This window comes from Verticillium alfalfae, genomic scaffold (assembly GCF_000150825.1).
Source record: "Verticillium alfalfae VaMs.102 supercont1.4 genomic scaffold, whole genome shotgun sequence".
Classification (NCBI taxonomy): domain Eukaryota; kingdom Fungi; phylum Ascomycota; class Sordariomycetes; order Glomerellales; family Plectosphaerellaceae; genus Verticillium; species Verticillium alfalfae.
The window spans coordinates 916,558-931,934 of record NW_003315035.1 but is presented as its reverse complement, the minus strand read 5'-3'; the positions used below and the strand labels follow the sequence as shown (position 1 = coordinate 931,934).

The 15,377-nt window shown below is 56.5% G+C and overlaps 5 protein-coding genes across 5 annotated transcripts in view; 4 read left to right on the top strand and 1 right to left on the bottom strand.

Annotated features, from left to right (window-relative positions):
- Positions 1-528, bottom strand: part of VDBG_03711 (phospholipase) — a gene marked incomplete at both ends in the record, with an annotated part of 1,400 nt that extends 872 nt beyond the window's left edge. Inside the window, 2 exons of the mRNA XM_003005712.1 lie at positions 37-74; positions 141-528. Of these exons, the coding sequence (XP_003005758.1) occupies positions 37-74; positions 141-528 (426 nt within the window). The remainder of the gene's footprint in view (positions 1-36; positions 75-140) is intronic.
- A 1,008-nt stretch (positions 529-1,536) lies between these two features.
- VDBG_03710 (PIG-P domain-containing protein) lies at positions 1,537-4,120 on the top strand (the record flags this gene model as incomplete). The annotated part of the gene is made up of 3 exons (XM_003005711.1): positions 1,537-2,283; positions 2,726-3,984; positions 4,099-4,120. 3 exons carry the CDS (start codon positions 1,537-1,539, stop codon positions 4,118-4,120), a joined length of 2,028 nt encoding a protein of 675 aa, XP_003005757.1.
- A 688-nt stretch (positions 4,121-4,808) lies between these two features.
- On the top strand, positions 4,809-6,282 carry VDBG_03709 (actin; the record flags this gene model as incomplete). The annotated part of the gene is made up of 3 exons (XM_003005710.1): positions 4,809-4,863; positions 4,920-5,885; positions 5,951-6,282. 3 exons carry the CDS (start codon positions 4,809-4,811, stop codon positions 6,280-6,282), a joined length of 1,353 nt encoding a protein of 450 aa, XP_003005756.1.
- A 1,077-nt stretch (positions 6,283-7,359) lies between these two features.
- VDBG_03708 (transcription initiation factor TFIID subunit 1) lies at positions 7,360-11,294 on the top strand (the record flags this gene model as incomplete). Its single annotated transcript, XM_003005709.1, has 3 exons — positions 7,360-7,912; positions 8,041-10,381; positions 10,868-11,294. 3 exons carry the CDS (start codon positions 7,360-7,362, stop codon positions 11,292-11,294), a joined length of 3,321 nt encoding a protein of 1,106 aa, XP_003005755.1.
- Positions 11,295-12,396: 1,102 nt separating this feature from the next.
- Positions 12,397-15,377, top strand: part of VDBG_03707 (MADS-box MEF2 type transcription factor) — a gene marked incomplete at both ends in the record, with an annotated part of 5,104 nt that continues 2,123 nt past the window's right edge. Inside the window, 6 exons of the mRNA XM_003005708.1 lie at positions 12,397-12,545; positions 12,992-13,193; positions 13,675-13,743; positions 13,986-14,109; positions 14,246-14,302; positions 14,402-15,011. Of these exons, the coding sequence (XP_003005754.1) occupies positions 12,397-12,545; positions 12,992-13,193; positions 13,675-13,743; positions 13,986-14,109; positions 14,246-14,302; positions 14,402-15,011 (1,211 nt within the window). The remainder of the gene's footprint in view (positions 12,546-12,991; positions 13,194-13,674; positions 13,744-13,985; positions 14,110-14,245; positions 14,303-14,401; positions 15,012-15,377) is intronic.

Genomic DNA, 15,377 nt, shown 5'->3' with positions numbered 1-15,377 from the left:
TCGATCGGGGGGAAGCGATAAGCTCGTCAGACATACCGTGTCGGCCGTCTCCTTGGCTCGTTGCGCAGACGAATCTATAGGGTTAGCAAGGTAGATAATATGGGGTAGAACGTGGAAAGAATGGGAGGCGTACACTCGACACGAGTCGGAAGCATCTTTCAACAGGACATTCTCATGATGGTTTGTGCGCGCGAGGATCTTCTTGACAGCCCGCTCGAGAGCCACGCTATCGAATCTGCCTTGAAGCTGACCGTTTAGTCTGATCCTGTGATTCTTCTTCTCGAAGACCTCGTCGGATAGGGCGGTGTAGGCGGCGATGCACTCGTCGACGGACATGCGCAGGCGCCCTAACATGATGGCGATCAGCCCCCCGGTGCTGGTGCCGCCGATCATGTCAAAATAGTCGCAGGGTCTAGGCGGGTGGTCAGGGTCAATAGTAGCCATGAGGCTGCGCAAGACCATGAGGGAGGAGAGGCCACGGACGCCACCCCCGTCGAGAGCGAGCAGACGGATATCGTTGGCGGGCATTTTACCGTGGAGAGGTCAGAGAAGGGAAGATAGAGCATATAGAAGCGTCCATCTGTGTCTCGACATGGCGACGCAGCCTTGACTTATAGAGAGGTGAGAGAGCGCGCGCGGCGAGTATGATGCGCCTTCTTGGCCGCATAAGCAGCCAACATGTTGCTGCCAAGCTTAACACAGCGAATCCCGCTTTCTCGAGCGATCTCAGCTGAGTGAGAAGTGGATGAAACAAGATGGGCGCGTCTGTCGCTACGCGCCCTCGTCGGCCGCTTTTGCGACCGACGGATCCTGCGCCCTCTCTTCTATCTATAGAAGATCATGTTGAGCCACCAACCGCATAGACAAATGTACTCCTCTGCACGTATGTGATAGCCGACCTGTTGATGCGTGGCTCAAGAGACGTATAAACCTGCGGAGCCGTAGAAAAGGGGCAAGTTACAGGCAGGCAGCTGGAGCCAGGACCATCGTATCTTTGATCGTTGTGTCAAACCAAAGCTTGACGCGCGGCCAGTGCACACAGCGCGACCTCTTCTTATGTATTCGAACCTCTTGTGACTGGAACAAGTATGGGTTAGGTGTAGATTGGAAGCCTTTGGTAAGTGTACCGCAGGTAGGACCTGGTGGTGCAACTGAAAGTGCCTGGGGCCATCCGACTGCATAGGAGTTCTCGTTGTTAATAAGCGCGCTGACATGGATTGTTACAAGCAACTGGGGTTGGTGAGCTGTGTCCGACTTCCTAGGAAGTCGTTGATTGTAGTACCTGCCCGACTTCAGAACACCTCAATGTCGGTCGTGGTTGCAAGCAGCGGGACTCTGGGGTTGTGTATCAGGTACCTAGGTACCTAGATACCAAGATACCTCTGGTGTCTTAGTTTGTATGGGGCTCGTCGCGCCCCATTCGCGGCGGGCCCATTTGGCAACCTTCACTGATGGCGACTGAAGAAGGCACTGGTAGCCAGAGCTCTTTCGCCCATCTCTGCAATCACCCATTAATAGCTGCCATGCCATCCCGCCATGTCTCTCTACTCCGAAGATGAGGACCGCGTTCCTCCAGACACCTTCTCCGATGGCTCTTTCACGGCATCGAGCCTCAGCGGCTCCGACAGCGGCAGCTTTAGCGGCAGCGAAGACGACGAATCCCCTCCTCTCCCCGTGCTCACCAACTACTTCGCGCCGCCCTTCTATGGACGCCCGCCGACGCCCTTGCCGCCGTCGCCGTCCCTGACGTCGCTCCTGCGTCCCTCGCGGCCAACGACGCCCGATCCCTCCGACGACGACATTGAGCCCGTGCCCCGCGCCTCGCCCAAGGTGCCGACCTACGAATACTATGGTTTCGTCCTCTACCTCTTCTCGACACTGAGCTTCCTCGTCTACCTGCTGTGGTCGTACTTGCCGTCGCCCTTCCTGCACGTCCTCGGTATCTACTACTACCCGAACCGCTGGTGGTCGCTCGCCATCCCGGCGTGGATCACGATGCTGCTGGTGTACATTTACGTGGCGCTGGCGGCGTACAATACCGAGGTCATGACGCTGCCGATGGCGTCTGTTGAGACGATTGTGGACGACACGGCACAGGTGGCTGTCATTGACAGCAAGGGCAGGATACGACACGGTGCAAAGAGGAGACAGAAAGACAAGAGGGATCGCAGGATAAACGGAGGGCCAGGACTGCACTGGAAGGAGATTTGGAACGAGGGTACCGACGCCGTTATGGACGTCCCGCTGGCAGGAGTTTGTGAGGTGCTCTATGGGGATATAGATGTGGGTGATGGGAACGGACTGCTATGATAGAGGACTGCTATGATCGAAGGCAGGACGGCGTACTTAGTGCAATTGAGATACCCAGGGCTGGCGACAGGATGCACAGGAACTCACGCTCAGGGAGAAGCCACGTCATGGAAATTGGCCTCTGCATACGAGAGAAGATTGACCAGCCTGCTCAAGGAAAAGCCATTCCGATACCTGACCATGGTTATGGAGGTAGACGTCTTGTCTTCCCTGGGCTGCCCTACTCAGGGGGCGTGGTCGCGTCGATGGTGATCCTCTCGTAGCCTAGACACCTTCACCGTGTTGACGAGATGCAAGTTTGGCTCTGGGACCCACTTTCACCTGCTCGACTTGCTTCAGACCCAACTTGGTCCTTACGCCGCGACCTTCCTTTCTGCCACTCTCGAAGCGTTTGAGGTCTTGACCAAGTCACCAGATCTCCCCGGCAACATTGCCAAGCTCTCGGGACAAGATGGCGCCCTCCCCTCAGCAGATCGCCAGCAACCTCCTCACGCCCCTCAACCTCTCCGTCACCTCCATCCGACCCCTCCAAACCCTCTGGGCTGGCTACGGCACCATATGCTCAGTTCGCGCTCGTGCCAATAACCCCGAAGCAGCTGCTGCAGTCTCCTCACTGCTCTCTGCGCCTGTCACCCCGGACACGGAGATCCCTCTCATTCTCAAACTCATCAGTCCACCCAAGGCAAAGCTTAATGACGAGGGCCATCTGAGAAAGATCTTGAGCTACGAGGTCGAGCAGCATTTCTACACCCACATCGCCCCGAACCTGTCAGATGACGTGGGCGTCGCCAAGTGCATCGCCTCGAGCGCAGCCGATGCGGGCGCCCTGGATGGCATCGTCGCCATGGTGCTGACCGATCTGAGGCCTCAGTACCCTGTTGCCGGGGGCAAGCGGGACGTCCTGTCGAGCGAGCAGGTAGACGCTGCCTTGACGTGGCTTGGGAGGTTTCACGCCGAGTCTAGGGCGTGGGTTGGTGGCGAGAGGGCAGAGTATGTTCTCCCGCCGCTGCAGGAGGCTCAGCGGCGAGAGGAGGGGAATAGGGGGGTCAAGATCTGGCTGAATGGTGGCTACACTTACCTTGCCACGCGCCTGAAGGAGTATGCTTCCTTGGAGGCAGGTGATGGTTCGGAATGGTCGGGCGCATTCTGCGATCACCATGAGGAACTCGGGGCCAGTATCGCTGAGGCCGTTGCCCAAGTGTTGAAGCCCGTGGGACGGGGTTTCGAGAGCGTCATCCATGGCGACGTCAAGTCTGAGAACCTCTTTACTACGGTGGATGGTAACAAGGTGGCCTTCTTTGACTTTCAATATGTCGGCCTTGGACTCGGGGTGTGTGACCTGGCCAAACTATTCACCTGTTCGGTACCTCTCCAGCTCATCACTGGCTCAGATGAGTGGCAGATCCCCATGTATGGCGGGGAGAAAGAACTATTGAGGCGATATAGAAGAGCATTGCTAAACGGAAAAGGTGACGAGTCCTACCCATGGGATGACTTTGTCAGGCATTGGGAATGTGCGCTGGTGGACTGGTGCCGATTCCAGGCGAGCTGGGGGTTCTGGGGCAATACCGAGTGGTTGGAGGCGAGAGTGCGCTCTATTCTGGGCGATCAAACCTGGAGAGCCTGGGTACGAGATGAGCTTCGAAATTCTGAAGACGACCGAGGTCGTGAGAGGTTTGTTTTAGATAAAGGGGCTTGATGCCAAAGCAAAGACCATAGACCGCTGGCCGATAGGATTTCCCCTACGAGACTTACACTGTTGGGGACTTCTACCTGCTTTCCATATAGTATAGTATCGGATGTGGGGTGAACGAGATCATGCACAAAATAAATGGTAAAAGGCATCACGAAAAGACGTGTCCAACACTTCAAACACCTGAGTCTGACCTGTTGTCTTGGTCTCGCAACATAGATGCTCTTCAAGATTGCCCCGATCGTTGACGAAACGAAACTTCGGTCATCACAATGGATAACACCAACCCTGGAACTCGGTTCATCCTGAGAGCGCAAATTATTTATCTTTGTGAATGCAGCACTCGGATTGTCATGACCATCGTGTTGTGGAGAGAAGGGTTTATAGCTACCGCTTGTGCATGAGTCGCTTGATCAGGGCGTACGGTTGATCGCGCGCTCTCTTCGACTGGATGCAGGAGCGTGATCTTCGAAAATCCAACAAAGACTGAAGTTATGGTCCCAAAACGTGTAACCCAAAAGCAACTTTCTCGAAGTATTGGCATGCTGGCCATAATCCATTGACAGATTTCCTACTTGACTTGGAGGAGATATGTAACTAAAACGAAAAGTACTTACAATAGAAACAAACTCCACTTAAGCCAATGATACTTTTACATACATACATAGCTCCATCCTCAACCTTCGTTCGCGAGCTGTGCATGCCATTTCTATGCGCTTTCCATCACCCACCCGACGCGCCACGACCTCAATTCAATTCGCGTCAAACAATCGCATCAGATCCCCTCAACACCCAAGTTGCGACGATGTCTCAGCAACCCTTGTCGTCGGTGGCGCAGCCGACCGACGTCTATGGAGGAGGTGAGCGCGCCGTCCCTCTCAATGCCCCTCCGCGCATGTTCCTAACTTGACCTTAGACGAGGTTTCCGCCCTGGTGCTCGACCCAGGTTACTGCCATACGCGCGCCGGCTTCGCGGGCGAAGACGTTCCCAAGTCCATCTTGCCCTCTTTCCACGGCCGCACGACCAACAAGGAGATCCAGAAGGATTTCTTCGGTGACGAATACCTCATCGCGCGACCCGACTTCGAAGTTCGCAACTACATGAACAAGGACAGCGTGGTCGAGGACTGGGACACCGCCACGAAGATGTGGGAGTACATGTTGACCAACCAACTGCAACCATTCAAGCAGACCCCGCCCTCGAAGAACGGCCTCAACGATGATCCGAAGGAAGGCGAGGGAGAGAACGGCGAGGCCGCCGACGTCGCCATGGAGGACGTCGAGGAGCAGGAGAAGTCGCTGCAGGAGAACCCACTTCTGATGAGCGAGGCACCATGGAACACACCTAAGGCAAGGGAGAAGGCCATCGAGGTCATCATGGAGAACTGGGGTTGCCCCGCCTTCTGGATGAGCCGCACCCCTGTTCTCTCGGCCTTCGCAGCCGGCAAGGCCAGCGCTCTGGTCATCGATGTTGGTGGCGCCAACACTTCCGTCACCGCCATCCACGACGGCATGTGCCTCAAGCGCTCTATCCAGCGATCTCCCGTCGCAGGACTATGGCTCTCGGACCAGGTCCGCCACCTTTTCGGTACGAGTGAACCCAAGATCGAGGTCGTGCCTACCTACATGGTCGAGTCTAAGACGCCCGTCGATGCCGGCGCCCCTCCGCAATTCAAGTCTCGCACCTTCCCCTTCAGCATCGACAAGTCTTTCGTCGACTACGAGAACGGACGCGTCATCACCGAATTCAAGGAGTCCGTTGTCGAGACCTGGAGGGGCCCTGGCAAATTCCTGGCGCCTCAGAACGAGGAGTATGTTCGCACGCAACCCGGACGGATCTACGAGTTCCCCAACGCGGCAACCAGATGTGGCGCGAGCGGCGGTACCGCGTCTCCGAGGGCATGTGGGACGAAGCAGCGGCCTTCCCGACAGAGGATCTGCCTACAGTCAACAAGTCGCAGACCATTCCCGAACTCATCCGCAGTGCTCTCAACGCCGTGGATGTTGACCTGCGCCCCAACCTGCTCGGCAACATTGTCGTGACCGGCAGCACTAGTCTTCTGAACGGATTCAACGACCGCCTGAACAACGAGCTCATGGCCATGTTCCCCGGCTCCAAGATCAAGATTCACGCCGCTGGACTGACCACGGAGCGTCGCTTTGGCGCCTGGATCGGAGGCAGCATCCTGGCGAGCCTGGGCACCTTCCACCAGATGTGGATCTCGAGGAAGGAGTACGAGGAGAACGGTGTCAACATCGTGGAGAAACGCTGCAAGTAGACGATTACGCACGGCGAGTCGGTGGTGCTCCGCCTGACAGAGAGGATTGGGTAGCGGGCCCGAGAGGGGCTCACGGCGTAGTCGGGTGCGGCAGGCGTATGGAGTTGGGATGAGCATCGTGCTCACGGAACACAAAACGGCCTCGAATAGGAACGGATGTGTTTTTGTTTTTTTGCGATGTACAGATACATGGCACTAGAGTAAAGTGATTCATAAAATTGGCGTTGCAGTGCTGAGGTGACTGTTCGTGCAATCGCGTCAGCGGTATCCTGCAGCAGTCTGTGCTTGTGGTTTGATTTGTCGACTGAAGTTGCTGCATCAATGGTTTTCGTACGTTTTTTTGATTTATACATTCAAATTCGCTGGATGGGAATCGTACGGCGTGTACTCCCGAGCCAAGGCTTCAGCTACACCTTGGAACAGTAAAGCATGTTCTGACATATCCGAGTTGGGCAACTGCCTCAACCTTCCTTCTGTACACCACGCGACGAAGGTACTGTGCTCTTGGAGACTTACTACCCTAGAAATCGGGCCGTCTATCAAGTACACCTTTCCTTCGTCACGAGGCCACCTACTTGCACCTTACCAAGGCCAACCTCGTCCATTACGGACGTGTCTCTACAATTCTGTGCAATTCTACACTTGAGACAGAAAACCTAAGCAGGAAGGCGGGTGTGACATATTATGGGGCAATATCTGAATCATCCCAGACCATCTTTACTTCAACAACTACAAAGGTAGAGAAACGTCGAGACGCGGCCAGGAACAATCCTGCCCCACCCCCAGATTATCGCCCTGGCGCGTACCCACCCCTCAGCAAGCCACTAACGCCTCCTGCCTGAGGCACGCATGCAGCGACCGCGCTCCAGTCATACGAAATTCGGAGCCTCAACGTGAACTCTCCAACCTACCTACCCTGGCTTTCGTCGCCCATCGGTTGAAACGCTGTCCAGACGCATCGCCCAACGCGCCATCGTTTTCGCGTGCTGCAGAGACGCCTTGATCAACCGGAAAGGCATGGTCTCTTGCACTTCGACATTCGCGGGCCACCTCGGAGGTGCTTGAGGCAACGACGCGATGTCTGCAAGCGAGGACGTTACGCCCGTCAACGGCGACGAGATGGACATCATCGTGCCCGATGCAGCCCCTGTCGATGCTGGTGACTCCAAGAAGGAGCCCGAATCCGACGTGGACTGGAAAGCTCAGCGAGCTGCTGATGACGAGAACATCCAGAACCTGCTTGCCAAGGCTGAGGAGGGGCAGGGTATCGGCATCAACTTCAACGACGACACTCCCTTCGACCAGACCGACAAGGCTGATAATGCCGAAGATTACGAAGATATCAGTGACGATGACCTTCCGGAGGAGGAGGAAGCGACAGGCGCAACGTCGCTATCCGTGCCCGGTCTGACAGATGATGGAGGAACGAGCAATGACACTGATGATCTTTTTGGCGATGGCCCTTCATCACCCATCGAGCCTGCGGCCGACGCCACATCACCGCGACCGCATATCCATGACCCCGAGGACCCCGAGTCATATCGTGACCTCAACTTCAACACCGACCCTTCCTCGCTTGCGACGAACCAGGACCCCGATATCCCACTCCTCCCGCGATTCTGGCGAGCTTGTGAAACAAACATACTGCGTTCGAGACGGATCACGTACGTGACGAGCTACTCCCCCAGAGCTACGAAAAGCCGACCAAGAAACCCAAGACTCTGATTACCAGCAAGCTTACGCTTGAACTCGCGACAGACCAAGAGAAGGCCTTCCGGGTGCCAGGGCCTGCCGCCACTACACGAAAACAGAGGCTGATCGCAGCTGAGCTATCAAATCTGGTGGACTGTTCAGTGCCGGATCCTGAAGACGAGGATGGCAAGGAGGACGTGGAAATCGATTTCGAGTCCGATTCAGAGACTGTCGGCGGCTTCACCCTCCAGGACATCGACATGGTTTGCGATGACTGGGCGGTGCACATCGACCATACTGAAAAGGAGTTTGAGACCAAGGTCGCTGCGCAGACTGAAGCCGAGAACGTCACAGGTCACAAGAGGGCTGCAGTCGACGATGATCAGTCGGACGACGATTGGGATGCACTATTCTTGAAGGATGACAACGCTGTACAGCCTCGCAAGAAAGTCCGGATTCCCCTTCCGGCTGGCTTGCCCGACATCTCCCGTTTCACGGCGCCATCGTTTGACTTGTTCCAAGAGATGACGAAGCGTGGCGCGAAACGAGTCGTCCTCGACATGAACGATCCTTATCTGCTGCTTGAAGAAACGGAGTCCCAGCGAGGTCCCAAGCGCCAGCGCACCGAGAAGACGCTCATTCGTATGGCGAGTGGGCACTCGAAGCCTGACATCTTCCAGCGCTTCAACTTGTCAAATGACGAAGCATACGAAGCCCTCAAGGAGAACCACAAGCACAAGGTCAGAGCGACGCTGGGCAACCTCGGTGTCGAGCACAGTATGCCTGCCCTGAGACTAGCCTGGCCGTACTACAAGGTCAAGCTGGACATTCGCGGCCACGGCTATCACCGACCTAACTTCCGTTTCAATAAACATGAGAGGCAGACAATCAAGTTCGACAAGCTTACATACCACAAACGGAAAACTAAGAAGGGTAAGGCCCACGAGGTTTTCCAATCCACCAAGGACTTGGGTATCACCGACAACTGCACGGCTGTCCTGTTCGAATACTGTGAGAGAACCCCGCCCGTCCTCTCTAACTTTGGCATGGGCAACCGTGTGATCAACTACTACCGCAAACGACAAGTGGACGAAGAAGAAGTGCCCCCAAAGATGGATGTTGGCGAATCTCACGTACTGCACCCGGAGGATAGGTCGCCGTTTGCCATCTTTGGTGAGGTCAAGGCTGGCCAGACCATGCCCACGTTGCACAATCAAATGTACCGGGCGCCCATCTTTAAACACCAGCCACGGTCCACCGATTTTCTCTGTGTTCGCAGCTCGACTGGCGTGGAAGGCTCAAAGTGGTATATTCACAACATTGACCATCTCTACGTCGTCGGTCAAACATTCCCATCGGTAGAAGTCCCCGGCCCCCACAGCAGGAAGGTCACGAACGCTTCAAAGAACAGGATCAAGATGATGTCGTACCGCATGATGAGACGCAGCCCCCACAGTGTGGTCAACCTAGCGGATATCACAAAACACATTGCTGAATCGACGGACGCTCAGAACCGACAAAAGTTGAAGGAATTCCTCGTTTATGCCAAGATGGACAAAGGACAGTGGAAGCTGAAGCCTGGCGAGACGCTCATGGACGAGGCCGGTATTCGTGCAATGGTCAAGCCCGAGGACGTGTGTCTTATTGATGGCATGCAGCTGGGCATGCAGATTCTGGAAGACGCCGGATTCGACCCCAACAACGTCAATCTCGACGAAGACAATGATGACGTTGAAGAGGAGGATGATGATCGTACTGCCAAGGGTGGAAAGAAGGCTGCCGACAAGAATGAAGACAAGTTGGCCGATAAGATGGCCCCTTGGAAGACAAGCAAGGCTTTCATAGATGCTTGTGCCGGCAAGGCGATGCTTAAGCTGCACGGAGAGGGTGACCCTACCGGCCATGGCCTTGGTTTCAGCTTCATACGAACGTCGATGAAGGGCGGCTACATTGAGACGGTTCAGAAAGGTGGATCGCACACGACGGCGGCTGACGCCATGGCAGCACACCCGGATGCCATGCGTAAAGCTTACAACGGACATGCCTACAATGTCAAGGAGCAGGAGGTCATGTACAAGAAGGGCATCCATGAAATTTGGGAGAAGCAGAAGGCCAGCCTCGGCGATGGTTCCGAGAAGGACGATAGCCTTGTTGTCCCCCCTCCGGCCGATGAGGACGATCGCTTCAACACGCACGTGTCGCAAACGCCTGCGCATGTGGACGAGGGCGCCAGTCAAATTACCGGATTGACGTCCAACAGCCGCACCCACCACAAGCGCCTCAAGATCACCCGGGACGTCAAGGGTGAAGACGGCACCATCGAGCAGCGTGTTGTGATTCTTGACGACCCTGTCATCATTGATCGGTACATCAAGCGCAGGAGAGAGAAGGAACTCGATGAGTTGAAGTATGCAGCTACCAGACGACTCCCCGCTACCCCCTTTCCCATGGACCCATTCTCGGGTCTCGAGTTTCCTCTCTGGGCCATGCCAGCTGACATTGCCGCTTTTTTAGCATCTACGAAGGACACCCAACCGGACACCATGTGGAAGACCGCCGCACGTTGGCTGAGTACGCATTATCCTTCTGTAGATGCTGATCAATTGGTTAACCACCTCGTAGAATCAACAAGGAGCTGGAGAGGCTCAACCGTAACAAGGCCCGAAGAAAGGCTAGAGAGTCACAGAAGGGCATTCACCATCCCAAATCGGGCAACGGCGGCGACGGTGGATCCCCCGAGCCCGACAAGGTCGCGACAGGAACGAGCCGAAAGTGCAACAACTGTGGCCAGGTCGGCCACATCAAGACCAACAAGAAGTACGAACCCCTCTTCTTTTACCCACCATGTCCCCTCCCCTCCCCCTACCCCTCGCCCCCTTACCCCATGGCCAAGGGCCGACCCCGTTGTCGAGTTTCGTTCCGTGAAAAACAGGTCGCGCAAGCCCTCTGCGCGTGAACAGCTCCCTCCTCCCTGGAACACGAAGCCCTTCAAGTTTCCATGCAAGGTCCTGCGGCGCTCCCTCGACAAGATGAAAAGACAAACCGTAGCCACTCGAGCGGCGGCCAACGCGAAACGTCTGGAAGAAGCGAAACAGGCGGTTGCCGCGGCCACTGCGAGGCTCAAGCTCGCATCGCAGAGGCCGGCAAAACCTGCCCCGCCTACCCCGGGCTTGGCTCGGACGAATTCAATGCCACCGTCAAAAGTGGGCGGGTTCAAGAACACCATGACTCTCGACCGGCAGCCCAAACGCCAACGACCATCGGAGCCCCCGGTGGAGGCTGCGTCGAACAAGAGGCACAGACACAGAAACAAGCATTAAGCATACAGCAAGGACCAACAGATGAGGGCCTGTCAACCTGCTTGGGTGATCAGATTCACTTTATCTGACGCGGCCTCGTCTCAGCCCCAGCGGGCTTCGGAGACTGACATGTTGTTTTACATTCACCATTTCAGATGACATGGCCGTGCTATCTAAAGAAAGGACGAATGCTAACAGTCATACTTTTCAAGGTTGTGCCCCATGCTTAATGGCACCGATGAAGCCCGAGAACAGCATGGCAGAGCACGGTGGCTTCGGAGCTTTCACTGGACCGGCGACGAACGCCGGCTCGCCCTGAGCGGCGAATGAACGATGACATTTGGCTGGTACACATATTGTAAAGATACGAAGGAAATGGACTGGTTGCTGAGCATACTGGAATCGGGTTCAGCGGGATTAGGACCAGCAGCAGCATTGCGAGAACGGGGAGCGGGCAATTCGGTCCTCAGCTGAAGAAAGAAAGGCCCTTGATCAGAGCCTGGCTGGGGCGACACCGAGTGAGCGAGCGTGCAACGGCGTTTCGGGGCCAAACAAAAGGGGGAGGGGGGGAGGCGAAGGGGAGCAGGCAACTGGATGGTTGTTCTTGATACGGCCTCAACGCTTTTTACCCCACCTTGGCTGGATGGGGAGTTTGTTTATGTTTAGCATACCGCGCCTTGCGCCGATTGGCATCATGGGCTTGTTCATAATTTGCAGCAGCAGAGAGGAAGAGAAGAAAAGAAGGCATATATCTACACGCCTCGCCCCACCTTGCGACTGAGCGCTGACGTCTGATGAAGTTGCAACGATAGGATTAGAAGTAAACAAGCAGGCAGAGTGGTGCGGGACCATGTTTGGAGGTCAGACGTCGCGGGAGGAGACGGGGCAGTGGGGATTGAAGGGACTCACTGGAATGAAAGAGGAACAGCGAACATGGGGCGGGGGGCAGGTCAGGGTCCTCTAGCTACCTTATCTTAGACACAAGGGGCGACCCAAGGCAGGGTTGTCGATGGGAAGCGAGTGGAGTGGGAGTTTCGCGCGAACTGGTCTGGGCGGCTGTCAGTGACCCTATCAAGTCTTAATCAGACGCCTGTCAGCAGCGATTCGATGTGTTCTTGTCAAAATGACGAGTGTCGACGGGGCTGGTTTGGTTCCTGGTGGCAGGGGAGGGTATCCTAGGCCTATTGGTTCTGGATCAAAGTTGAGATGCCGCGCTTCTTCTCGAACGATCATGAGCAGCGATGAGATGAAGGTCCTGCTGCGCGCCACGCGGTGCGTCTTCAGCCTGAGGCACCGTGATCTTATCCAGCAGTCGAGGTTACCGTTGCAGTTGCAGTTGCAGTGGTGGTGTTGGTGTCAGTCAGGCAGGTCGCTTGGCTTCGCTTGGATCTTTTACCCACGCGAGAGGGGCCCGAGGCAAAAGGCTAATTGGTGCGATGCGGGAAACGTCGCGTGGGCGGGGAGTGCAGCTTGCTTGCTTCTTGGTGTGGATGCGACGGGATGTATTTTTAGAACTATTTTTGGCTCACAAGTGCCGGGGGGGGATAGGGAAGGGAAGGGAACGGACGGACCTGACAGAGACCTAGCGGGCGGCCGGGCGGGCCCAGCGGACGACGCAGCGCATCTGTGAATCTCTCTGGTTCAACCGGGGGGGTTCTCTGCACCAATGACGAGCTCGTTCGCAACGGAGGAACGACATGGTTCTGACCGGTCGACAGGCGCGGGAGCGAGGGGAGGCTCTACTGGCAGGGCAAGCTGGTGGTGGTGGTGCGGATGATCTGGTTCATCATCAAGCTGCAGGCACGGTGTCTGATGGTCGATGTTGGTCGTGCTTGTCCCGAGCACTGCCCCACGGCAGACGCTTTTAGCGTCGTTGCCGCGGCGCTTAAAACGCTGTCTTGTTGCGTCTTCGGTGTGAAAGTATGGGACGTCGTCGCCTGTTGGTGTGTGGGGGAGACGACATGAGACTGAAGTGAAGATTGTAGTTTCTGGGGGTTTGGGCAAATCGGTCCTTTCCGCCAGGACACACACCTCGTAGCAAGGGTTGTGGGCTGGTAGATGCAAGCTGCGTCTTCTGTTTGGGTGGGCAGTTGAAGCCTTCCCGCCAGTGTGTCACATGCAGGCTGACAAGAATGGCATCAAGTTCTGTCGTCAACATTGTATCACTGATCACTGGGTGTTCGCGCTGTTGCCTGGTTCCATCGTCAGTGAACCCATGCTGGAACCTCGTCATCCATTTTCTTCCTGCCTTCTTTCTCTCTGTCCCCCCCCCCCCCCTGGACAGTTCTTGGTGTGCTTCGTATCAATCCTCGTTGCCGCCCGATGGCAGGCTGACCGTCATGTCTGCGTCTCTACCCGGACCAGTCACACGTCGTAGTCATGACACCCTCAGTATCGTCAGCCTTACGATCTGGAAGATTGCCGGGAAAGGATGAGAACGACCCGTGGGACACAGCCGAGCAGTCAAGCCGTGTGTGCCTGCATGCTGAGCCTGTGCCGGCTCCGGTTCCGATGTAGACACCCAATGAGAGAGACATGGAAGCAGAGATGGAAGGCTGATGCGAGAGAGTGAGCCCAATGAGAGGTGACACCAACGATGACGGATCGACGGACAATTGGATTGTGTTCAGACGAGACCGATGAAGAGGATGGCTACTGCGGTCGTCCAAGGCTGTCGCTGCGGTCGTCCCCGACGTGCCTGATGTTGTGCAGGTACAGGACAGGGCAGCGCAGGGCAGACCAGGCATGGGTGAGGGAGTGAGCACGGTGGCACATCTCAACCTGTACCCCGGCGATGGCGATGGCGATGGGGGTGTCGTGATAGTGCTGTTGTCTGGTGTCTGGAGTTTGAGGAGGTCATCGTTGGCTGCTCACACTCTGGGAGCCTGCCTGCTTGCTTGCCTGTGCGTTCGACATGGCGAATAGACTGTCCTTGTCACTGTTGGAGCGCTGTTGCTGGCGATTGTAAATAGCACATGGCAGGTCGAGCTTTGGCCTGTTTGCTATTTGCGCACGTCGTGGAGATGGAGGTCAGTGTGTAGGTATCTGATGGTAACCTGAAGCCCGCGATCAGCACGTCAAGCGGCCGGCGACGACGGGAGGGCATGCGCGCTTGACGTGCGTGACAGGAGGCAGGGAGCTCTGCACCCAGGAACCCCGGGGTGCTAGGGGCCCCAAGCCCAGGGCACCACCGCTGGCACCACCGCTGGCACCACCGCTGGCACCCGCCCAGGGACCCCGACAGTCTGGGTGGTCGCGCTGTAGGTGTCTCACCACGAGAAGCTCAGAGACAAGAGACTTCTGGCACCTTTCCGAGGCGGGGTTAGCCTGCGGGACACCGAGACCAAGCTACAGTGCTGGCGTGTCGACGGTGACGGCGGGCACGGTATGCCTGTCTTACGAAGAGGCGTCATGTCACAGTGCGCACGAGGCGAACAGCCAGCAGCTGCTCACAGTTGGCGATCCCCACCCCGGCCACGCCCGTTTCATTCGCGCAGCACCTTGCACCTTGCACCTGGGCCGCACCCTTCTTCGCCCATTCCACCCCCGCTGTCCCGCTGCCCACTGCCCACTGTCCGCCGCACCCGCCCTTCTTCTTCCCTTCCATCTTTCTCTCTGCCTGATGCTTCCAACAACCATCACGTCTATTATTAGCATCACCTTCAGCCCCATCGACTGCTGCAAGACAGAACACCAAGTCCACCGAGAGCTTGTCCCATGTCCGCTGTCGAGATCGACGTATGTTTGATGCCCTTGCCGCCTTGCTTTCCGCTTTGCTTAAGATACCCTGCCTGGCCGGACCTTCTGCTGACGATTGCTTCCCGTTGTCGCGACAGCCCTCGATCACGGATCCTCGCCCGTCGACCTGACCTCGGCCAGCCAGTTGCGCTTTCGCGACCGATCCTTCGTTTTTCACCCTGCTCAGACGCCAGCTCGACCTCGTTTGCCCGTCACTAGCGCGTCGAAGCTTTCAACGACCTCGCCGCCGCCGCTGTCGATCCCGGCGCAAAACTCAGCAGCCCCAGTCGTCCCCGCGAGCCTCGAAGAAATCTTGCGACGCTTTTCAATTGATCCTGTACCAGCCGCGCCGCGCACCACCTGCTA